This window comes from Zeus faber (genome assembly GCF_960531495.2).
Source record: "Zeus faber genome assembly, chromosome: 19".
Taxonomy (NCBI): domain Eukaryota; kingdom Metazoa; phylum Chordata; class Actinopteri; order Zeiformes; family Zeidae; genus Zeus; species Zeus faber.
The window spans coordinates 2819785-2845705 of record NC_137206.1 but is presented as its reverse complement, the minus strand read 5'-3'; the positions used below and the strand labels follow the sequence as shown (position 1 = coordinate 2845705).

Genomic DNA, 25921 nt, shown 5'->3' with positions numbered 1-25921 from the left:
TTTCATTTGGCAGCATTTTAATATTCAACTTGAAGACCTTTCATCACTAAGTTAAGTTAACAGAGTAAAGCACAAGCAGAAAGAACATATATTACACTATGCAGCCTTTAGACATAGTACACAGTTCAGCGAGGGAGGGAATGTGATATCCATTGATCCAGGTTCCACACGGTGAAGGCCCAAGTTAAAGCAACAGTAATGACATCAGAAAGCGTGTACGTGGGCGGTCATTTCTTCATCTCCAGGATTCCACTTCCAGGCCCTCGTCTCTTCGCACTGCAAATGTTACAGAACTGGACTCCGGGAATCTGCAGGAGCACAAGAGGAGAAGGTCACATTCCCAGAAAACAACCTTGGTCGGAGTTCAGTCGAGGTTTAGGTCAGAGTGAGAGATGAGGCAACACAGAACATGGGCTACAAGCGCATGAGGCATTTATTTTTTACTTTGTAGAAAACTACAGAGCCTTGTGACTTTCATATCCTATATTTTCTTCTAATAACCACAGGTGCAAATAGATACTCATCTTAAAGATAGTTTTTAAACAGCAGCTCTGCTTTGTTTTCAGTTCAGTACATTGTTGGTTTGCTCTCTCAAAAGTCAAGATGACATTTAAAAAACTATGCTATCTTATTAACAATAATAACTTTATTTTTATAGCACCTTTCATACACAAAATGCAACTCAAAGTACTTTTCATTAATAGAAGGCCATCAAATGGTAATAGTCATAATTAAATAAAAAAAAGCCAGAAAAAAAGTCTGTTTTAGCATCTATTCGTTTTTAATAACTAATAGTTTGAAATCGTAAACAGTACCAGTGCACAGGAGTCAGTACCAGTACACAGCAGAGTCAGTTCTAGTACACAGCAGAGTCAGTACCAGTGCACAGCAGAGTCTATTCCAGTACACAGCAGAGTCAGTACCAGTACATGGCAGAGTCAGTACCAGTGCACAGCAGTCAGTACCAGTACACAGCAGTCAATTCCAGTACCCAGCAGAGTATGTACCACTACACAGCAGAGTCAGTACCAGTGCACAGCAGAGTCAGTTCCAGTACACAACAGAGTCAGTTCCAGTACACAACAGAGTCAGTACCAGTACACAGCAGAGTCAGTACCAGTGCACAGCATGGTACTTCTAGGAAAGGAAAGCCTGGGGTCAGTACGTACTATTCCCGGAGATGGTAAACACTCTTTGTGGAACATGTGTCTGCAGTGGAACACCACCACGCTGAAGGACTTGGCCATGTCTGGAACACAACAACAACAACAACAACAAAATTGTATCAACAATGGTGTAAGGAGTCCGTCATCCTGTGTAACGGTGCAGGTTTCACACAGAACCCACCTGATGGTAAAATGGTTGTATGACAGGATTCACAGATGTTCTCCTCTGCAACAAAACCAACAGGAACAAATTCATTTCACAAGGTGCTGACATCACACTTTTAAGGTCATTGTTCTGGTATTGGAGATGGGAACTTCTACTCTGAAATGCTGAAAACTGCTGCTGCACGCTCTGTTTAACATTTTTTTATTTTACATTTCACAATTTACTTTCAGGATATTGTCTGTTGAATACAGACAGTGCTTGTCATTCAGAAAACATGGACCATGGGAAAAAAGCTGAAATGATGGTGTGCAGACGCCTGTATCCATTTAAAAGTTAGAATCTTCTACATTTTGCCATATTTGCAATCAGTTTTCAAACGTAATGAAGTTGAATATGTTTGAATATCTCCTCCTTGGGTGACTGAGCACCGTACTGACACTAAAAAAATCCCCGTTGGTCATCTCCAGTGTCTGCATCCAAACTACACCCACCGTCCATGCGCACGCCCCTCATCTGCGTCCTGTGCATCTTCTGCAGCAGCGACAGGGAATCGGCCACCAGGATCTTCTTGCAGCCTTCTCTCAGCAAAATCTGACAGAAAACAGCACAGATACAGATACAGATACCAGCAAAGTACTGTTAAGGCAAGGGATCCAGAGTCAACCTGAGATGTGAAAGGTATCTGGTGCTTCACGACCAAATTGTTTGGCTCATCCAAATGGTCCGCAGGGGTCGAAACGGGAGTCAGAATGACGACGTGGGGACGTGGGCTGCTTTCACACATGCACTCTAGACACTGTCCAGATAATGTCCTGACCTGATTATCCGAACAATCCCGAGATCAGACGCGTTTACACCACCTGGAAATAATCTGTTTGGTTTGGACGAGGCGGCTGAGGCTGGGTGGAGCCTGCAGGAGGCAGGACGTGACTCAATGACGCTGCAGAGTTTTACAGCACACCCAAATGGGAGACCATGCTACAGACTTTTTTTGCGTTGATACTCCATGTTTTTGGACGCAATATAAACGAGAGTAGAAAGGAATAATGAAGAAAGCAGAAAGGAGTAGGCAGCAGCTATGCTCCATGCACAAAGATCCACACGATGATAAACAACTGACGCATGATGGAGACGTCATCAACAAGTTCAAGTTCAAGAGATTATTTGTCACATACATATACATACGTTCATACATATATGCAGTGAAATGTCATGACACCCGGTGATTACTCACAATAAGCTCTATAAATACTAAAAAATACCAAAATGTGCGTAATCGACACAAGGTGCTCGCGCAGGCAGCCGCAAGGGGAGGCGCCACAATCGCGATTCTGGGTCCTATAATTATATAATAGAATTAATTGACTGTGTTGTATTAAATATACATTTAAATCCTCCTAAAAGTAATTTTAAATAGCATTACATTATTTAATCTTACAACCAGACAGAGAATGCAGTGCAAGGAAAACATACTTGAAGAAAACACAATCAGCTACAATACTCAGGTATGCTGTGGCCTTTAAACCATGCTCAGTTGGTACTAAGGGACCCAAAGTGTGCCAAGAAAATATCCTCCACACCATTACATCACCAGTGTGAACCCTAACCCTAACCCTCAAGGCAGGATTGATCCATGCTTTCAGTTCTTTACGCTAAATTCTGACCCTACCATCTAAATGTTGCAGCAACGTTTTTCCAATCTTCAATTGTCCATTTTTGGTGAGCCTGTGCAAATTGTAGCCTCAGTTTCCTGTTATTAGCTGACAGGAGTGGCACGCCCACTCGCTCACCTGTGAATGCTCCGGACAATCACCTGCTCTGTTCACACATACCGCTCAATCGGACATTACACAGACTTTGTACACAGGTGCTGGCTGGGTAAAGTCCGGGTCAAATGATTCAGATATTTGTGCGTTCACACACACAGCTCATCCTGGTAATGTCCGGATCATTTCAGGGTTGCAGTGCATGTGTGGAAGCAGCTTTAGAATTCAGTTTAGACCGATCTAGATACATTCCTGCACAGATTGGACCACTGTTATATAGTTATTGATCGCAATTAAAATGTCTTTGCTGATCGAGAAGGAATGATACAATGTTTAGGAAACCAAGATACTGTAAGTGCAGAACATTTGTTTATCTCCATGATCAGTGAATGCCTGGATGTTCACTGGCTCTACCTTAAATAATCAAATTTTACAATGGACTTGTTCAGAGTGGTTCCCAAACCCTTCTCCTGCCAACGACCCAAAAACCCGTTCCCCTCACCTTGCCAAAACACCCATTTTACAGACCAAAAGAAAATATTTGTGTAAAAAAATATATATATAACATAAAAAATAAAAAATAACAGCAAAAGATCAGCTTATTACTACTTATTTCTCAGCCTCAAGTTGGTTTTCCTGGGAGATTTTCTTTGTCTGGGTGGGGGTTTAAGGCCTCCCACACCCCCTCCCACCCTGAACAGCCCTGGCCTAGACCTCCAGTTGGGATCAGACAGTGATGCGGAAATGCAGCTCGGACCTGCAGGTTGTAGTCCTGCAGGATCTTCACCAGAGAGTCTCTCAGGTTCGGGATCTCCATTCCCTCTTTGATGCGATGGATCAGCAGGATGGGATCCACGTGGGTCCCAATGTTGTTCAGGAGGCCTGTGATGAAGGCTAGAGACAGAGGAAGAGAGGGAGAGAGAGAGAGAGAGAGAGAGAGAGAGAGAGAGAGAGAGAGAGAGAGAGAGAGAGAGTTTAAAGGTCCCATGAAATGAAAGATATATTTACTATAGATATACAGTATATATTTAAGATATATTTATACCAAAACGTTTATATTTTTGTGTAAAATAATACTTTTCCCACAGGAACTACTGATTGTGGGAAGGTGTTTGAGGATGAGAGCGGGACGCACGGGGCTTGTCGATTGAGTAGGAGATGAGGTCCTCCCACAGCTCGGCGTCGTCCTGCTCCTTGGCGAACTCGATGGCCTTGTCCACGTCTCCCAGCTCCTCCATGATCATCTGCAGCGCCCGCCGGCAGTTCCCCATGCGGCCTGGGTGGGGGACGCCATGTTGGATCAGTGTCCATTTGTTAGCAGGGATGAAGCGAAGCACCGGCGGTTCAGCACTTACTGAGCAGGAAGACAGTCTCCTCCACAAAGTTCCTCTGCTGGCAGATCTCGAGAGCCTGGAAAGGATGACATCAAGTAGATAAAACAATGAGAAAGTATATAAAAGTACTTAAAAGTACTATGCGCTGTTGTCACGTGCTATGCTGTCGTACCTTTTCCAGCGGGCAGTGCGTGCTGTCTCTGAGGAACGGCAGCAGATTGGGTCGGTCGTACTCGGCGTACAGGCCGATCTGTCTCTCGTGGTACTTCTGGCCCTTGTGGTGGTCTCGCTTGAACAGTTTGTGGAGGTACTGAGGGGAAAGGAGTCAGGACGGGTGAGGAAGCTGGGAGTGTGTTGAGTTTCAGTGAAGAAGCTTTCTGCCCCGTCCCAGCGACTCAACCCACCACGTGCAGCAGCTCCGGTCGGTCTGCGAGTTCTTCCACCACTCTGTCCGTCTGCAGCACAGACAGTGTTGTTACAGTTTTTAATGGGAAACGCTGAACACTGAAGACGGCACCATCCGCTAAATTGGCCGATTATTGACCGTTATCCGATGGTGGATTTACTTTTTTTTTTTTTTTTTTTTTTTAACCTGTGCTGTCAGCATGCTGGGCATACAACACAGAGCATTTTTTTTATGGCTTAAAAAGTTACAGTTAATTAGGTCCAGGAAAACTGGAACTACGTATGGCAGCAAATGAGGGAGGAAAGGAGAGGAACGCAACCAGGAGTGTGCTGGGGTGCATTTGAAGCAGGTGTGGTGGTGTGTGCATGTGTGATGGGACCGCCTGTGTGTGTGTGTGTGTGTGTGTGTGTGTGTGTGTGTGTGTGTGTGTGTGTGTGTGTGTATGTGTGTATAAGATGTCTACCGATGTTGTGTACATGTCTTATCCCCATTGGCATCGCTGTAGAAGGTTGGTATTATGTGACGGCGCCTCCAAGCAGCGGAAGGGGCCCCGAAGCCCCCCTGAACTCCGAAGCCCTGTGGACACCCTACGGCTGCAGGAAACCCCCTAGTACCCTGCCCTGCGGCCACAGAAGCCCCCCGGGCCCCGAGAGAAGCCAGAGGGCCATGGAGAAACCCCCAAGCCCGGCCCCGAGGAGCATGACCCAGTCCCAGGGAGCATGAGGAGACCCCCCACCCCAGGGGCGCACATGTACAACTAACCCCCAGGTGCAGGCACAAGACGCAGCCACTGGCACACAACCCGGACCACAGGCGCAAGGCCCGCGGTCCCAGATCCCGGCCCCACAGCGACAGACCGACACAGCGTCTGAGCCGCCTGCCCTGCGGGCGAGCTGGCAGAACCCCCGTGCCCACCCACGCCCCGCACAAGGGGGGGGCCCGCCCCACCGCAGCTGACCAGACGCCCGGCCCGGCGTGAGTGCCAAGTGCCCATACAAGTAGCAGCGTGTGCCCAGCGCGGGGCACCTCGATGTTGACTGCCCCCCAGCCAACCACGCCCCCACACTGACCCGGCAGCGACCGGCCACCCCGGAAAAACCTCAGTGCTCAATGTGTGCTGTTGGTAATTGCAATTAAAATTGCGCGGTTGTGGGGGGGTGCGAGTCCTTCAGGCAAGTTGAACCCGAATCACTCGCACCCCTCCTGTCCCGCAGACCCTGGCCCAATGGAGTGTTGTTCGGAGTAGGATTGGTGTGCGAGTGTATGTGTTCTAAGCTAATGTGAGTGGGATTAAAATTTCCGACAGTGGATTTTCATGTGGTGTTTAATAAAAGATTCAAAAATCTCTATAAAAAAGAAAACAATCCAGGCACACCAGGAAGACTGTACATACCGATATTTTGTCTTCGTTATCCAGAAGCATGTCGACAGCTTTCTGAAAACACAAATGAATCAAAACAATTATTCAGCCTGAATTTTCATTTTTTTTGCCAATTTATGACATTTTTCTCATAGCGAATGGTTTAACGTGCGAGTTTGATGAAAGTAAAAACTCTGAGAACCAGAACTCTCATGATCTTTGGTAAAATGGCAACAAGTAATCACATCACATCAATGATTTAACGTTTTAATACAAATCAATCAACACTTTAAGAACTTGTAAGTCTGGTTTACATCTTTATCAAAATCCATGAGCAGCACAATCTTGTCCTCGATGGAGGAGAACAGGTTGTGTTTGTGGATCAGCTGGTAGACGTCTCTGTGCCGAAGTCTCAGGTAGATCTCCAACGCTCGGTCGTAGCGCTGGTCGTACGTGTACCTGCCAGAGCATGGACGCAAAATGGATCCATCAACCAATCTGATCACATCCGGTGTGACTTCACTACACCTCAGGTCTCCTCATTTGAATAAAAAAAACATATATTTAGAATCTTCTAAGATGGTATTTCAAAATACAAACAGATATCTGCTCATATGCCAAATACAACAGTATTTAGCTGAAGTGTTTTGGAGGTTATGTTAAACATTACATAGAAACGACCTTGAAACGTAAAAGGGATAAAACACTGGCAACCCCCCCCCCCCCAAGGTACATATATATTTTTATACTGCCCATTAATAACCGCAAAATGAGTGACAAAAAAAGTTGCAGCGACCTTCATTTCACGTTTCCGTTCAGTTTTATGTCGCTTGTTCTTTTGAACAACAAAAAAACGTGAGTTAAACTCTTCTTAAAGGTAAACTTTTCTATTGCCGCGCTCCCCTTGAGGCCCTCTCCACGTCGCTCGCCATCTCCACTGATCTGCGTTTCCACTCACAGCTCTGCCAGCGTGGTGAGCAGCGTGCTGTTGGTCGGGTCCTTCTTCAGGTGGTCGCTGACGGCCTGAACGATGGCCATGTTGTTGTAAAGCTCCCCAGGCCATTCTCGGATCAACGTGGCAAAACCCTTTTTGGCCAAGCGGGGGGGGGGAGGGGGCAGAGGTCAGAGGTCAGCATCATGTGACACCGGTCAGTTCCTGCACTGATTTATATAAAAAGCCAATACGCATCGTTTGGAATTTTCACACAGAAGATTGCGACGGTCGACGCACCTCGTAGTCAGTTTTGAGAAAGTCGTGCAGGATCATTTCGTAGATGCCAGGGCGAAGACGCAGGTCTCCTCGGGGGAGGTACTGACTGATCGCCTGGTGTGGAGACAGCAACAGAAAGGGGAGGAGTCACAAAACTGATATGAGTTTCAAGAAATGGAAAATATAACTGCAGTCTCATATTTAAACTTATCTCAGTTGTGGTGAATATTCTTAAAGTGAACCATCTCACCTTTAACCGGCCAATGGTCTTGAAGCGGTACACTTCGTTCTCCCATAATTCCATGTTTTTGCCGAGGACTTTTTGACACTTTCTGAAGTGGAAGAATTTTGAATTGGACTGTTATGAATTTCCCAGCAGTTTAAACAATTAAAAAATGCAGAGTTTGAAGAGGCAATAAATAATATTTGTTTGTTAAAAAATGTCGCACTTAATGATAAACAGCCATCAATGTATCTGCGTTATCCATGTACTCCTTTGCTATGCTCTTTCCCTTGTTGGTAGCGGGGTCCGCCTTTCCCGACAAGAATACAAAAATTGGGCGCAAGAAGTGAAAGGCAGCTACACACAACTAATTGTGGTCAGGAAAAAAACCCCAATGTGACATAAATGACAAAACAATCCGGCTGTAATGCCGTATTCTTCCCATAAAGCTCGTCTTGCGTGGCTGCGTACCTGGCGGCGGTGTCGTAGTCTCCCTTCTCCACCAGGTGGTTGATGTACGCCATTCCAATTTTCTGAACTTCGTGGCGCTTGATGTTCTTGAAGCTGATCTCTGCAGCCATCAGCGCCTCCTGTGAAGAGTTAGACAAGGTTGACAGAACATTAAGACTTAACCTTTCGGAGGCACCGGTATACCAGAACCTTTCAAGACGTTCTGAGAGCAAAAAGCAAAATCAAAGACACAATATTGAGCCTGAGTTTACAATTTTGTAAGTTCAATGAGAGTTTGTAGAGTCTTAGCCCAAATTCAGATCAGATCAGATGAACCATGACAAAAGCAGTTAACATATCAAAACTATTTTCTTGTTTTTTTTTTTAAGCCTTAACAGGTTCCTCTAATCTTTAAAATATATAAGTATAACTGATTCATGCTTATATGCCCATCTGGCAATTTATAATTATTTTTGGGGGGCAAAAGCCAAAAGAAAACAAACAAAAAATATTGTTATTCAATGAAAGAATACAGCAGATTTATATCAGAAGAGTTTGCAATAACGTCTGCTTTTAATATGGTAAAAGGTTTATATCTGCATGACATGGCAAATACAGCCTGTGCAAATAACCCATAAATTTCCATTTTATCCGCATATATTCCCATTAATTCCACTTAATTCCCATGTTTCCACTTCCTTTGCATATTCCTGAAAGTTTGCGACCCTCAAGCCAACATGCTCAAACTGTCCACGCCGCATCTAACTTCTCTACACAAACTGCACATCATTTTAAATTCCTGAGACTCTCTCTCCTATTTCCTGTGTACTCCTACGGACTGGAGGGTCAGGAAAGGCTTCAGAGGTCACAACAACACTGACCTCGTACTTCTTCTTCTCCAGCAGCCAGTCGATGTGGTCGTCCTGGTCCCGCTCCTTCGCCACAACGATGTCTTTGGGACTGATGATGTAGAAGAGTGACTCTCCCTCTGAATGCTCTGTGCAGGACACACACACACACACACACACCCACACCCACACCCACACACACTTATTTTTAGTTCACACTGCAGTAACTCCTGCTGTAATTTCTTGCATGAAATATTGATCCTTATTGAAGACAGTGATTCATTGGCTGAAGTGGATCCTGTTTATTGATCTGGGCTCATGTGTAATGAAATCAGTGACGAGTGCAGCGTTTGTCACATTTTGCGGGGGGGTTGGGGGTCTATTCAACTTGGAAAACATTTTATTCAATAGAAAAAAATAAATCTAATATGAACGAAAATAAAATAAAGCGCAACTTCCTGTTTCTAGTCACGTTTCTTATGTTGGTGTGGATGGAGCAAAAAAGGCTGACTTGTGGAAGTGAAAAAGAGTCAAACCCCTGAAAAACCTGATCAACAACCCTTTCAGATCAGTCTGACTATATTGTGAGTTCATAGTAGTACAATGGAAACGTAACGGAAATGGTGTTTTTTTTAATCCCCTTCTATCATCTCACCCAGTCTATAATCCCGACACTCGTTGTCCTGGAAGTTGCGGACGGTCAGCGCGTCGGAGGAGATTTCCTCGCAGCTCTCTGGCAGCGGCTGGATGATGTCGAGGCGAGGCCGCGCACGGAACTCCTCCTCCTGGTCACACGTACACGCAGAACTATTACAGCCCCAGAATCAGCATCCGAGTCCGTTCCATACCTTTTAACATGCAGGGAACTGGACTCGGTGCATTAAATGACGGAGGACTTTCTAATCCTCCCCTCGTTCATTATTAATTAAAACCAAAAGTCAATGACTCAGCACAATCCCTCACTGTGACTCAGGAGAGTCTCAGCTTTGCTGACGATGACTCTTGACATACAGAGACGTATAAACAGTCAGTTTGAATATTACAGACAAATGTACTGAGTCGCTTTGAAAAAGAGCATATGCTAAATGACTTGATATATATTAGAAGAACACAACATTAGAATCTACCTTCAAATGAGCTGTGGACATAAAGGTCAAGTTGGGGTCAGTTACTGTGATGGTTAAAAACAAGACGTTTCACCAGTGTTTTCTAAACTGTTTAAGAATGCAACGATATGAAGGAAAACAAATATGTAAAAAAATGAACAATGAAAATTAAAACGTATGGTCACAACCATGTCACACATTAGTCACATTAAAATGAATACTATTCTACTACTATTCCCTTTATATTTTCTCCTCTTTCAGTCCTCTTCTCATGGTCTCTTTCCTACTGATTAAAATGACCATACATCCCATAAATCAGAATAAAGAAATGAACAGTCGCGCCAGGGTGACACTTGGACAGTTATAATTCCAAATCCATGAAATGAGTTACATGTTGCTTGGCTGTGAAATCACCCTTTAATGATCAAACAGGAAGAATTTCAATAAAAACATGAACACATAACAATAAAAAAAAAAAAGTATAAAACACATATTCTTACCATCTGTTCAGAATTCTCCTTCACAAAGTAGAGCGTGACCAGCTGATCAGCGAGTGGCGCCAGGCCGCTGATAAAGAACTCCGTCTCAAACGCAGACACTGATAACATAATATAATATAATATGACAAAATAATATAATACAATATAATATAATATATAACATAATATAATAAAATAAAATATATTAAATAAAATAACATAATATAGAATTATACAATGACTGATGCATTGAAAACCCACCTATTTCCACGTAGCGGCTGGGCAGGTCTCGCATCTCAGTGGGATTTCTCTCTTTAACGGCACAAATCTGGGAAAGAGTCACATGTTGTGTGATAGATGTGAGTGAATAACTGAAATAAAAACATTCACAATAAGATTCACCTTGGAGTTCATGACTGTTATTTGTAAGTTAAGGTAAGTGTTTGCAAGAGACATACAGACAAATGACACAAATTTACAATATAAAATTTGTGTACATAGAGTATTCCCTCATTCTACCTATTTAACTCTTTCTCGTACAGTACATATAAAATAAAGGTATTTAGCTTTCTCCAGTGCAGGGGCTTCCACTCTTTTCCCTCAGAGATGCCCTAAATCAGACCTGATTCAATCTGAGTTCCTATTTAAAAGTTGCAATTCCTTTAATCTCATTAATTTATTCATGGTTTATTCCCAGTTGCTTTTGTCTGAATTGGTTCCATGGTAGACAGATACATTACTAAACAATTAATATCTCAACTCACAGGAAATTTGAACCAATATTTGACAATTAGGAAAATCATCCAAGGCCTCGTGACCCCACTGCAACCTCTGGTGAGCCCATGAGGTGCTCTGGCACCCCAGGTTGGGAACCCCTGTCGTACGTTATAAAGACACACCCAGATTTCATGGTGCATTGTAAGAACAAGCTGAAGCATTTTAAGAAAAGACTTCAAACCTTGATGGAAGTTCCCCAGCCGACGATGAGGGTGGCGTCGTCCTTCCAGCACAGGCTGCAGGGGTACATGTCGGGCCGGAGGCTCACGTTGTCCCGCAGCACGTTGGTGATCCTCTGCTTGCTGCTGATGTCATAGATTTTCACCCCCTTACAGGAAGAACAGACAAACAGGAGGAATACACCATAGAGCGAAAGAATGCGAAAGAATAACCGTTTTTTTAAATACAGGAACTTCACTTTTGGAGGCCAGGGTGGACATCACAGAAATGTTCTCAGTCGAAAATCCTATCTTATCCCAACTTGATTTAGGACAAAACCCCATCCTATCTTAAGATACGAATTTGACTATTACAGAAGCTTCCTAATTTAAGAATATCCTAAGTTAGGAATCCTATATGATAGCACTGAACGAACTAAAGTCAGAATAACTACCTAAGATGACTATCAAAAATGGCAGCCAGACCACTTCTTCTGGGTCTACATGAAGAAAGGAAACGCACTCATTAAATGAAAGAAAGTTAAATGAAACCTCAGGATGATGTTCTTCATTTCCAAAGAGAATACACTTTCTCTTTTTGTTACTACGGACACCGGTTTAAACAATAGATTGTGAATTTGAATTGACAACAGTAGCTAGGATTTCCTAAATTACAATAAGATAAGATGGGACATGTACTTACACTGAATGTTATACATTATTGATGTGTAGGTTGACTCGTGACTCACAGGTCCCACCCGCGGTTTGGGCAGGTGAGGGTCATCAATAAACGTCTCGAATAATTGCGGGTGGGTTGCGGGCAGAAGATTTTGATTGATTTATTTTTTTTCCACGGGCAAAGATTTACTGTCTTTAATTCAACCAAAGATCAGGTCTACAATAAATATTTGTTAGTTGGAAATCACATGGTCTGGCGGAAAAATAGAAAAAAAAAAAAAAAAAAAGAAAGGAGGATTATACGTATTCAGATCTAGGATCTTTATAATCGTACAGGTGTTGGGCAGTTGCGGGTGGTTGAATGGCAAATGCCGGCAGGTTTTGGTGACATCAGAGCTGACCAGCGAGTCACTATTATGCATCCATACTATCTGTGTTGTTAGAAAACACATTCTGTGTGCTCTTACCACATTGTTGGCCCAGGCAATGAGATTGGCTCTCCACTGAATGTTGGTGATGGTTCCTTCTCCCTCGTGCAGGACCGACATCTTCCAGCGACTCAACCAGCTCCTCTCATACAAAAGCAACTTGAAAAGAAAACCAAGAAAATCATTAAATCCATCGGTGTCCCCACAGTGCAGTGGTTGCAGCTGTGCAGTCTGACGTCTAGGGGGCAGTATATGAACAGTGCATGGCAGCACATGCCCAGTCCTGTGTTCTCCGCAGGGTGAAGCTTGTATAGATTATTATCAGTAAACATTATGGTGCATTATAGATCCAGGTCGTGGTCAAGTTCCTCAGTCACTCTGCCTATAAAGAGGCTACAATCTGATCATGGAGCTAACATGAGAGCGTTCAGAGCAGGAAACGACAAAGACTATTAGATTTCAGTGCATTACAATGAGGGAAGATTAGTTTTAAATGCACAGTGGAGTAAAGGTTGTTCTTTAATATATGTCAAACTAGTGCATGTACAACGTTATTAGAAACCATAAAAAGGGGCATCAAGCATCATGTCATGATAATCGCTTTCAAAGGAACAACAGTATTTTAACTCCATGTCAGTAGCGGTGCAGTAAAAAGCACATATACAAGTCCATGTTTCTTTTTGAAATGATCAACTACCGTCTCAACTGTAAAACCCCCTAACCCCTGTCACTGTGGTCAGGATGGACCTTTAATCTGAGCAGAGGGGATGGAAACGTGCTTTAAGTTACGACGATAAGACACACACAGATTCACTAGAATAAGTTGGTTGCATTCTCTAATGCAGTGGTTCTCATGGTGTGTTCCAGGGACCCTGAGAGGCCCTTCAAGAGGGTTCACAGGCTCCACTGAAAAATGATTTAAGAGTTTAACTTCACTGTTATTTAATTTCCAAGATGTTAGAACTGTCAGAGAATGAACAATAAGGACTGTCTAGATCCTAGTGTCACTGTTGTCCCCCTGACTAGAGTAGAGAGACGGAATCAGAGAACAAATCTGATCAAATGGCGCCTGTGGCCTAATGCGCATCAAACTGAGGGTCCCTGGTGTGAAAAAGGTGGAGAATCACGGTTCTAATGTACGTCAGATGTCAATGGCCTTCCTGTTTCTGAGTTGTTGAACTCAGAAACCCTGAAGCTCCTCCTCCATGAGGGGTGGACATGACAGTGGAACTGTGGACAGGAGTGGATTGCCTTTGACAGGACGGGCTCCCATTGAGGCGTATTGATTTTCGCTGCAGGCCCCTGGTGGAGGCCCTCATCGCTTGGGGAAAAAAGGAGGAAAATCAGGAGCAATTGAAAGAAAATGGTAAAGCAACACGAACAACGGGGGTTTCACAGTAAGAAAAAGTTGCCGCTCCTCACCAAATCTGTGATATAGGACTGGCAATGGCAGTAAACGTCTCAAACTTTTCACCTTCCTTGCGGTCACCGCCTTCTTGAAAAGAGATCGGCACCGCGTGTGCCTGGAAATCCTAAACATTAAGTAGCCTTCTCCTGGTAATGACATCTATTTGTCACGCTTGTGCAGCATCGCCTTTCAAACACTGTTGAGCGTACAACACTTTTCCAAAATGGCCCGTGCTCTCCCCCAAGAGCACTCCAGCAGAGAGAGCCAGAAGTAAGAGCCTTTCACATCAGACAAAGGCCCGCCGCACCCTTGAGCCCAGACAATGTGTGAGGCTTTACAGAACTTTGTTTCAAGCAGACGCCATCACAATGCGACAGGAAGAAACAATATGACGAAAACCCACCTTGTTTCCTCCAGTGACAAACTGTTTGTTGTTTGTTCTGCTGAACTGAGGGTGCAACGCCACAATCTGCAGAGCACAGCAGAAATATCATGTCAGAAAGGTGTTATAGCGTGCAGGTCTACCACCATACCACACACCGGGGCTGGGCGATAGTGACAAAAATCAAACATCAGAATATTTTTAAGCGGATACCTCGATATCGATATTTGGTGCTCTCAGAAGATATTTACACACAATAAATATCTGAAAGCCAATCACTAGCAATGCGATTGTTATGATTAGAACAGGTCACAAAGTTCAGAAGACTGCTCCTTAATTATACCATGTTTAACTATATCGCAATATTGCAATAACCAAACTCGGAGAGGATATCTAGTCTTGTATCATGATATCAATATGATATCGCCCAGCCCTATGATATACTAATGTGAACTGTTTTACTGTGGTATTCTAATGTATAAAAGTATGATGGTTCAACTGCACTTTATTTCCTTGTGAAGCAGCAGAAACTCACCTTAATGGGACAGTCAAAGTTCTCGTGGAAGCCCTCCCTCGTATAGAGACCGAACACCTGAACCTGGGATGGAGCGGAGGCAGGGAGAGGGGGGCAATCAGGTAAATACTCTGCAATCCTTCTTTAATTGATGCTTCCGACACTGTATGCAGCCTGCAGGGAGGCCGGCGGTCGGGGAAGGCCTTTGATTGGGCCCTCTGTTCTCCACCGGGTCACCAATTAGTGCACGGCTTGATTCGGTGGAACCTTCAGGGTTTAGAAACAAGACTCCTAATCTTTGACTCGGCTTCTGCCTGCGTTGGCAACATCAAACTTGGAAAGATAAGTTTCTCTCTTTAGGTCATCCCCCCACACCTCAATCCTTCTAACCCGCTCAAAAAAACAGAAATAAAAGCTTTCTTTTTTTGGGAAAGGAAGAATAATATCATGCTCCGCTACCAGCTCCCTGTTTGGACCGCATCGCCGATGAAGGATTATAGATTTCAAAGGATTAACAGCCAACTGAATTGGTTGAGGACAAACAATTGCCGTAGCATCGATTTTAATTGTCTGCTCCACTTTTCCTGCGACAAGATCTTGTTTTGCCCTCCGAGGGTGCCAGAGAGGGTGGCGATATCAGAGAGCATATCTCCACCGGCGAATCCATGAAGGATGGTGGTAATGATGTACAGAGACAAGATAACAGCAAGGTGGAGAGTCGCGAGAGGGGGGCTCCACAGACAGCTGACGGCTAGATGACAGTTGAACGGTGTGAGAGCGATCCGTTCCCCACTTTTTAAAGAGGCAAAAAGCTTTTTATGAATCCCCACATCATAAAATAAACGTGTACTTATGCGTATAGATACTGGTGTGAGATAAAACCTGGTCCATCATCTCAGAGGTGACAGAGGATGCACAAATTCCTCTTTTGGAGATCTGTGCCGGAATACCCAGACCTCCCAAGTTCCAAATCATTAGCCTTAGAAGGTAGATAATGAATGAGCTTCATGTGAATAATAACCTGGAGATGAACTATTCCAGAGATCAGAGACGCTGATTGGTGTTTCCTTGCGTCAGTAACCCTCATCTCACCTTTCCGTCCTCGGAGCAGACGCCTACATGCTCTCCACTCTCATCCAGACTGATCTGGTTGATCTTCACCGAACTCTGCAGAGAGGGAGAGAATATCATCAAATCTGTTCCACAGGCGGGCGGAGACCCCGGCAGATGGCAAAATGAAAGGCTTCAAAAGCAAAAGGCCGAGTTCACCCAATCTAATAAGAACGTGGTGTTGTAGAGCAGGTCATGAGGGATCCATACCCACCAGCCCTGAGCTGGACAATGAGCGTAACTAAGGCTGTGAAAGATGCTTCAAATTATTGCATATGCTTAAATATATGATTTATCATTATACAATATGATGTACAATTTATCAGGTTAAAGAGACTTTTTTATGTTATTTGTCTTCTGACATTAAAAAGGGCTATTTATGATTGGCAATATCGAGATTTTGGCCTTGAAATCTTAGTGTAATGTTCAACGTTTAAAAAATGTACTTGTTGTAAGTTGCTTAGGACAAGAGCCTCTGCACCATGATGTAATTTAAAACTTGACCAAAGAAAAATAATCATGCAAAAATAATCACAGCTAACTAGAATAAGAATCAGAATCAGAAACAACTAATTATATGAATTACATATTTTTCAATGGAAATTTATCTAAAATATCTCATAATACCTAATTTGATAGTAAAGTAAAGAAGAAATTACATTTCATAACCAAAAGCTATATTTTCCTCACATAGTCTTAAGATCACTAACCTAACCTCTTTGTCGAGAGGGATTTAAATTGAGTCATAATTTTAAGAGGCGTGAAATTACTCACAATCTCAAACTTCTGAGTGACGTTCCCCTGGATGTCCAGGAGAAAGACCTTCCCAAAGTGAGTTCCCAGGGCGAGAAACTGCAAACACAGATGCATTTAATGAAAATAATGTTAAGACTCGCTGGAAAACAAGTCTAAAAATCCTTTGCTGAGGAAGGCAACGGCAAGGGATCAAAAAAGAAAAACGTGGTTTAGAGTTGGAGGGAGGCGGCGGCGGGGGGATTCAGGGGCTTGAAGGCAAAAAGTGTGAAATTACAGGGAGGGAAAAACCCTATTTATTAGAGCAGACAGTGTGAAATGGTATTTTTTTCACAAATTAAAATGCTTAAACATAATAAATGCACTGTACATCTGGCTTCTTCCCATGTTAACAGCAAGCCGACCACAGAGCCTGCCCCAATCATTATTTCTACTCAGCAGCAACTGGTTTCAATGCTTTGTGCTCCAGCGGATGGGTGTGTGCGTGTGCGTGTGTGTGTGTGTGTGAGAGAGAGAGAGAGAGAGAGAGAAGGAGAGCAAGTGAGCGAGAGAGAGAACGAGGGCGAGCGAGAAAGAGAGAGAGAGAAGGAGAGCGAGAGAGAGAGGAGAGCAAGAGAGAGATAGAGAGAGAGAGGAGAGCAAGAGAGAGAGAGAGGAAGACAGGGGGACAAGAGAGAGAGAATGTGCATGTGTGGTTTGAGTATTCTTGTCTGTGTTTGTGACTAAAAGAGAAAGAGACTGCATGTTTAGTGTGGATCTATGTGTGAAAGAGAGAGAGAGAGAGAGAGAGAGAGAGAGAAACAGACAGACAGACAGACAGACAGACAGACAGACAGAAAGACAGAGAGAGAGCAGAGTGGTATGGGTATACCTATGTTTGAGTCTGTATGTATGTGTGTATGTGTGTGTGTGTGTGTGTGTTCGTTCCACCGGGACAGAGAAATTATAAAAACCGGGGCTTTTGGCATTAGATTAAGTGTGTTCTTGCACCCCCCCTAATCCCCCTCCCCCGGCGGGCCGGGGTGTGTGCGTGCACTCGGCCCACCATGCTTCAGTGCAGTCTATAATGAAATGCTTATATTTACAGGCACAGCTGAGCATGTCAGACAGAGCCCCCCTGCAATCTCCCCCAAATAAAATAACCCCAAAAATAAATAAATAAAGAGGTCAACCTTGCGAGGCAGAGCGATTTTTAAAGGGATTTATCGGAATGGAATTGTTCAAATGAAATTCCGATTCAGGCACTTATAATATGAGGCAACCAGAGGCAGCGTGGTTCCGCCGGGGGGCTGCGGGCTCGGGAAGGAGGGACTAGGGAAGGAGGGACTAGGGAAGGGAAGGAGGAATGGGGGGAAGGAGGGAAGAGGGGAGGCAGGAAGGAGGGAAAGGGAAGGAGGGATGGAGGGAGGGAAGGGAGGAAGAAGGGAAGGATGAAGGGATGAGGGAAGGGGGGTTTGAGGGACGGAGAGACTAGAACAGAGGGTTAGAGGAAAGGAGGGACAGAGGGAGGGAGGGAAGAGGGAAGGAGGGAAGGATCTAGGGAACGAGGAAGGATGGAAGGATGGAGGAGGGAGAGGGGAGGGATGGAGGGACGAGGGAAAGGGGGAAAGGGGGGAAGAGGGATGGAGGAAAGGGGGGAAAGGAGGAGTTGTAATTTACAAGGATATGGAGCTGATAAATTAATGACTCACTGATTAACAGTTTGATAGATCCAGTCCCTGATTTTGAAATTTAAATAAACATATGTAAATGTTACTATTTAAATATGAATCGAGATAATTTTTTTACAGCTAAAGACGGAGCTGTGTTATAAAGTATAGATCTGCATGTAAATGTACAAGATGGCAACAAAAGTAAAGTAATGAAGTTCTTTGTGGCAGCGGATGTACTTTTCTTTCTTATTTAAAGATCAGAAGAGGGAAAGTCAGAAACAAACAAACAACCAAAAAAAAACCAAAAGCGTTCCTACTCTGAATCCTCAAGGTGAAAATGAATAAATGAAAATCAATAGCGTCTTAATAAAACATAAAGCAGCGGCTCTGATGTGACCGGGGCTGACTCGTCCTCCGCACGGGCCGCCGTGCGTCTCCGGTGCCACGGCCATTAGCCATCCGCATGAAAACACCAACTTTCAACAACAGACAGAAAGTGGGAGAAAAGCAAGAGAAGGAGGGAAGGAAAGAATGGAAAGGGAAGACAATGGGGCGCCCTGCGATGCAGCTCCCAGGGAGAGAGGGAGGGAGGGAGGGAGGGGAGAGGTGAGAAAATAATGGCCTGCCTCTGCACATTAAACAAAGGGTACGAACGAGACGTCTCAAACATGTACATAAAGGATGGGACTGGAGGCTGTGGGTGGCTGGGTGGGGTTTGGGTGGAGGTGGTGTTGGTGGTGGGGTTCTACCTTGTCGTGCACGGTCATGCAGCTGGCGGCGTCCTTCTGCAGGACCTCCGTCACGCCGTTTGACAGACGCTCGTACTTGAGCTTGGGCTCCTCCTCGCTGTCCTCATCCTGGGGAGACACATAAGCATTACCCTGCTGGGGCTTCACAATAAAAGCTCAACCCCCCTATACTTACACTAAATATAGAAGCAATTATTAGTTCTGACATAAGTCTTACATTTAATTTTTATTTTGCTTGTTTGAGTTTGGTGTCTGGTCTCTATTGCTCTTCACTCACAGTGAACTGTACAGAAAACACAGGCATGCTTCATGATAATTAAGGATTGATGAGCTTGAATTCCCCCATTGGATAGAAGAGTAGAGCCTGAGAGGTGGATGCAGGGGAGGTGGAGGGTGCACAGCAACACAGTAAGCAGGCAGCAAAGCAGGTAGGGAAGGAGGGACCGGCTGCTTAAATAGGCTAGCGCATAAGGACATGGAAGCGTGTGGCGGCCATGCCTCATTGTTGTGGATATTATGACCATCGATTTGAACAGCACGAACAGTCTGAGGTTGAGAAAACTGCATCACTTTACTGTAATGCTCCTTAAATAGGACATTTAACAGTATTACCATAAATCATATCATATCACAATCAATATAGAGTCTCATATCAAGACATTGATATGGGACTCGATATTGTGATATGAGACTAGATATGATCCAGCCCTACCAATCCATCTGTTCACAACAACTGTTATCTGAGCCACAACAAGTGGTTGAAAAGATACTGGTGTCGTATATAAACAGGGAATATTTATTTAGAAATAAATTGACTTTAACCTGAAATTGGTTAGTGGATTTAGTTTAGATTTCAGTATCTTCAAAAGAAATGTTGGATCTCTAACATTGGATGTTTGAGGACGGACAAACATAACCAAGGACTAACTTTAAAGCCTCGTTGCTTGCGCCAGCACAAAACAACAAACATCTGATGCTATTATTTTTGCCAATTCATGGACTGATCTTGAAAATAAAATGGCTTTTATACAAATTCTCCTCCATGTTAAAAATAATACAACAAAATACACACCAGGAAAGTATTTCACATCAACCTGATCAAATTTGAACAGGCTTCAAATATATCCCAAAATCTGCATCAAACATTGTACAAAGGTCAAATTAAATACCTTGGTAACAGCACAATAACAATGCTTCACAACCCTGCCCAAGTGTCCTGGTGCCACACCATGAATCCGTACATTTCCCTGCGTGAAGTCACTCGCACTGTGGAATTACCTTTGCAGAGGATGCATATGTGTTGGATTTGCACACATCTAAAGGGAACAGTTGACAATCATCTTGTGTAAAATCGGCAAATAAAGCATTGCGACTCTCTCATATAACCATTTAACCTCAGCGAAGAACCATGAATTCTGTCTTCGAAGGCTCATGGCTTATCACAAGATGCGACACTTTCTGGCACCAGCCAACATTTGCGGCCAGCCACAGCCTGAATATTCCTCATAATTCAGTTTATAACCAATGCTGCACAGTCTGCGAGCGCCCGGAGGGTGCATCACCTCAAAAGATCGCCTGCCATTATGTGTCACTGGGCTGGAGGTGCAGGGCAATAGCGTGGAAAAAATGTTATTTCCAAAAACAATCTTTCTTCACTCAACAATGCCATATCTAGGCTATTTCCTGTGTATTCTGATGCGAGGGTATTTGTCATGGTTTTCAAAGGCGTATCAAACACCAAAGGCAAAGTTTATCCCGAGAGAGAAACTCCCCATTTTAAACTTGGGTTGTAAGTCGGCCTTTGTGTTGTCAAGCAACAAGTTACCTTTCAAGCTGATAAATACTCAAATTTCGAGGATCACAATGGAAATAAGCCTGTGGGCTTTACTTTGTTATTTAATCCTTGACTATTTGTAAGTACATGTGTTAACTGTCTTCGGGTGAAGAAGTATCATGTGTATTATATGATTGTCAGATGGATCTATCTATCTCGCCAGCAGAATGATTCAGCTTATTTCTTTCATCCAGCAGTACGGCTCAAACTCTAACCACATCACTAAGGCAGTGGCTTTAGGTAAATAATCAGCCACTCAGAAGAAGCATTGAGTCCCAGAGTCCCTGATGCTTTGCTGCGAGCGCTGCTGAGGACACCAACAGAACATGGAACCGTTCAAATTTCAGATTTTTCCTTCCACAGAGTCTACTTAATATTTAAAGTTTATTTTACCCCAAAAGGAAAATACATTATTATTTTTACGCATTTAATTTTCAATTATCATGTATCAGGTTTCTGTGTTTTTATTTATTTTTTCCTCACATGTTCCTACTTGTGAGATGAAGTTTGTCTGCCTGGTTATTCACTGAGCAAGACCCACTCAAGCACAGCGAGTCTCCAGGTTGGTTCATGCAAATGAGGCATCGAGACTGACTGCCTGGAATACAGCTTCTGTCAAGACCTGCAGCCAGAGCTCATTCGCTTGTTCATACACTAGAGGAACTCTAGTGAAATTACTTGTTTGATAGATTTGACATTAATATGCACACGCTGCAGACATTATTTACAGCCAACACTATTAGTGAAGCATTTGTGGAAACTTGAATGAAACAATTTGGGACCTTCACCTATTTCTGGCTGATTCTATTGGCAGTACAGCCTTTTATTCAAAACTAGAACTTAATACCCATAAATTATTATACATTATACTGACAGATTCAGAGAGGCATCTGTAATTTATGATTGGTTGAAAGCTGTACTTCCATCCATCTTTACCTGCTTATTGCTTGTTCTATTGCACAGAAATAACTGAAAGCGACTTCTAGGTTTATGTAAATATTAAAGTTGACGCTAATGTCCAATAACGTAGATTATGTACTTGCTTAGCCTCTTATTTGTACAGTATAAACTCTTACTCAGCTCAAAGTCAGACATTATGGAAAACACTCCTGACACGGGCGATATTTTACAGTCTATGTTAATGTTGATGTTGATGCTAATGCAGTTACTTGACACTTTGAGGAAGTATGTAGTGAATGACACGTCTATATCTAGTTTATTTTAAAAGTTTGGACTTGCTGGTTAGTGGTCTGAATAACAAATCTGCTTTTTGGTTAATTCAGATTGAATTATTTTAAATTACTGAAAAAATAGCTACTGACTAAATATTAATGTTAAAAACAAGAATAAACTGCACATTTGAAAAGAGATTTTATTTTTGATTCAACATCAATTTTGCAAAAAAAACTTTTGCAGCTCGTAATGAACTAACAATAGGGCTGAAACAACAAGCAAGTAGACCTTATGAATTAAAGAGAATTTTTTTTTTAGTAATAGTAAACAAAAACTAAAGCTCATTGACTATGTAGCACCATAAACGTATCTCAATTGAACCCACACACTTTGTTCCGATCAGCGTTTCTGTTATCCGGTAATTGCCGTTTTTTGTCTGGGAAAATCTGTCGAAGTCGAACATATTTAAATCCCTCCGGTCCAAATGTACAATGAAAATAATTCCCCCTGAGCACAATTTGAATTAGTGCTGGCCGAAAAAAACCAAACAATAATTATTGCCACATTTTTGCCCTCAATGTCGAAATAAAATAGTCTCGATCATTTCCATAAAAAATCCGCTGATCAGTTAACTTCCGCGCTCGTAAAGGAAACCCAATCTGTTTGGACGATCTCAAGCTGACCTTTCACCTCTCACCAATCACGTTTGTCGATATACAAATAAGCCCTGCACGCAGGTTGTGCTTGTAACTTAATTTGACTTCTTGCCGTATTTATTTTGTTTTTGATTTGATCAAAATGTTATTTTAGTGAAATGTTAATTAAAGCAGCTGCGCTTGTTACATATTGTTCATATACAGAAATTATTTGATTTCAAGTAGAAATATTCATAATATTTACTTATTTATTTTGAAAACAGCATTAACTGATGGGACTTATTTTATTTTGAATATTCAATAACAAATATTATAAATCGACATGCCTTCATGATGTCATTCTTTATACAGCCTGCCTATCAATTGTTTTTAAGCTCGATAAATACAGATAATATTTGACCGGAATCTCTCCTATTTGTCCGGGACGTTGAAATCTTCTAAGACACGTGAATCGGCACTAGTTTATTCTAACAGAAACTGTGGTTTGAATATTGCTTCAATGGACATTGTATGATCAAATCAAAATATGATGTGTTACAGTGAGAAACATGTTTATTCAGGAGAATCAAGAGGGACTCTTACCTCGGAGTCATCTGTGAAGTCGTCGCTTGATTTCCTTCCCTGAATAAAACAGGTGGTTAATGGAAATAACAAACATTAAAGAAAAATAGAAAAAGGAAGTACAACTTTTCCATTTATATGCAAGCAGTCTGATGACTATTGTGTTACTGTTCAAACTCACTTAGATTTTGGAGGCATGAGACAATACAGAATATAATAATAATAATAATAATAATAATAATAATAATAAGAAGAAGAAGAAGAAGAAGAAGAAGAAGAAGAAGAAGAAGAAGAAGAAGAAGAAGAAGAAGAAGAAGAAGAAGAAGAAGAAGAAGATAACCACAATACCTTTTTACTTGTATTTCACACACAACATGCATGTCAAAGTGCTTCAATTTAACAGAGAGCAATCAAATAGTAATAAGAATTACAATAATAGGCAGCAATACACCGGGTCCAGGTTAGTCATGTTAGATGCGAATTCGTTTTCGAGTTCCCGTAAAACACACCATCACTTTGTATCGACACCAATTACAAATTTTCAAGCTTCCGTGGAATGTAGCATCGGCTTGTGCTGTCACTTGTCTTTACATCAGCATTACTACTAAAACGAGTTACATTGTTTCCAGTTTCCATTGAACACAGCTCCAGCTGACATAACGACGTGGTGAGTCCTGGTGATATGCAGAATTAATACTACAAGCTGATACACTTGTTGTGTGTTCATACTTTTTTGTAAAAGGTTAGAACGTTTGTGTTCACTACCTGTAGTCCACAAAGTCGTGCCTCACGGTTTCTCTGTGGAAGGAAATCACTCTGTGTGGAAGTTCCCAACAACAGGGTTCCATTCAAACGGATTCAACACAGCATGTCCCTCAGAGACATTTCATCAACTTTTTAAAACTTTTGGGACTAAAATAAATTGATTCGGGCCAGTTGCTCTGGAGCGGCAAGGAAACTCCATGTGTGAGGACACAATCATGGAATATATTTTGGACTGTCTTGGACTCCTACAGATTGTATGTTACGACTGGCTAGAATGCAACAAAATAAGGAGGGACACAACACCGCATATTTACAACACGCATGCACGCAGGCACACACATACACCCAGTTTGCAACCACTACAGAGGGATGGAGTCTACACCATGCAAATGCGTGCCCAGAGCCACAACCTTTTCAGTGTTTTTTCTCTAATGTAATAATAAAATAACAGAAAAAAATAAAAAATAAAATAAAATTGTACATAGATATGGATCAAACTTGAACCATGAGATGTCAGAGACATCCTGGTTCTAAAGAGACCTCGACCATGTCCATGTCTCTGGGTTCAGCGATTGTCGTGTTCCAGACACTATTAGCACAAAAAATGCCGGAGGCAGCACTGGCACTCCTGCTACATCATTGGCTGTTTGTGTCACATGGTTGTTTCTCTGCTCAGTACAGTTGGCTTTTCATGTCACATGTTTGAAGTCACGTACGTCACATTTACGGCAGTACGAAGGTAGAACTTACGTAATTTTAGAGGGGACTTCTTTCCTTGAATTATATTTTCAAAAAGTTTACTTTCCATGAAATACGAAAAAACTTGGTATTTCTGTGAGTAATTACCCATCAAGGCTTCTATTTTTTCGATGCCTCTCTGATCTGGAACTGGAAGTGGATTCGACTCGACGTGGTCACAAGTTTTTGTGGACGACTGTTTTTCGTATTTTTCATTAATCCGGCAAAGTAACGGTGACCACAGAGATAAAAAAAAAAAAATCAATCGAACAGATCCACAGACATCTACCAGGTAAGAAAGTACATAAACACACGTAAACGCATAGTTTGTAATGGCTAACCACTCCAAGCGACAGAGTCTATACCGCACGCTGGACACCAATGTACATTCTGAACCAGAACCTACACATTTATAGTACATACTACATAGTATGATGACGTCTTAAAGGGTCTTTTTTCACAAATTTCACAGGATTTCTCACAAATTTCTGCTCCGTATGTGGATCGATTGGGATGAAACTCAAACCACCAGATGTTTGTGACATACTGGTTCAAACGAGACGTGACCGTGTTCGCAGCTTCTGCCGTTCGTCTGTTTCAAATAGTTTTACATTAAATATTCTTCGATTGTTTTTCCCGAACAATAACAACGGGCTGGAATATTAACAAATAAAAAAGCAAAGGAGTGAAATTTATTACATATTTGTAAATATTATACCCTGTTACAGTACGATGTAATAGCCAAGAAATACCAAGTAATATTATCAGCTCAAAAATCATTGTTTTCCGGAGAGAATCATTGTTCAAAAGAGTAAAGGACGCAGCGCAGACGCTGCCAGAAACTGTCATGTTGTACTGTTGTTACTAGCATGCTAACGCTAGCAGGACGCTCACCTGGCCCTCCACCTCCGCCATTTCCTTACGGTCTGACGATCCAAAATATCCGTCAAATACGCAATGAGTTGATAAAGCGGCCGCTAATAACACCCACACGGGGGTTCAACGGGGCTTCAACGGGGCTTCAACCTGGAAGCAGCTGAGCGCCGTGTTGTTGACAGACGCTGCCGACTG

The 25921-nt window shown here is 42.7% G+C and overlaps 1 protein-coding gene across 1 annotated transcript; it reads right to left on the bottom strand.

Annotated features, from left to right (window-relative positions):
* Positions 1-25921, bottom strand: vps41 (VPS41 subunit of HOPS complex). Its single transcript, XM_080020502.1, has 28 exons — positions 25745-25921; positions 23369-23407; positions 19124-19231; positions 16744-16821; positions 15952-16026; positions 14881-14943; positions 14367-14432; positions 12595-12714; positions 11473-11619; positions 10776-10842; positions 10536-10633; positions 9585-9714; positions 8963-9078; positions 8103-8221; positions 7659-7740; positions 7430-7522; positions 7157-7284; positions 6513-6657; positions 6232-6273; positions 4837-4887; positions 4605-4742; positions 4454-4508; positions 4234-4374; positions 3856-3992; positions 1824-1923; positions 1348-1392; positions 1170-1249; positions 1-308 (listed from the first exon to the last, which is right to left on the bottom strand). Exons 1-28 carry the CDS (start codon positions 25763-25765, stop codon positions 228-230), a joined length of 2565 nt encoding a protein of 854 aa, XP_079876628.1. The 5' UTR covers positions 25766-25921; the 3' UTR covers positions 1-227.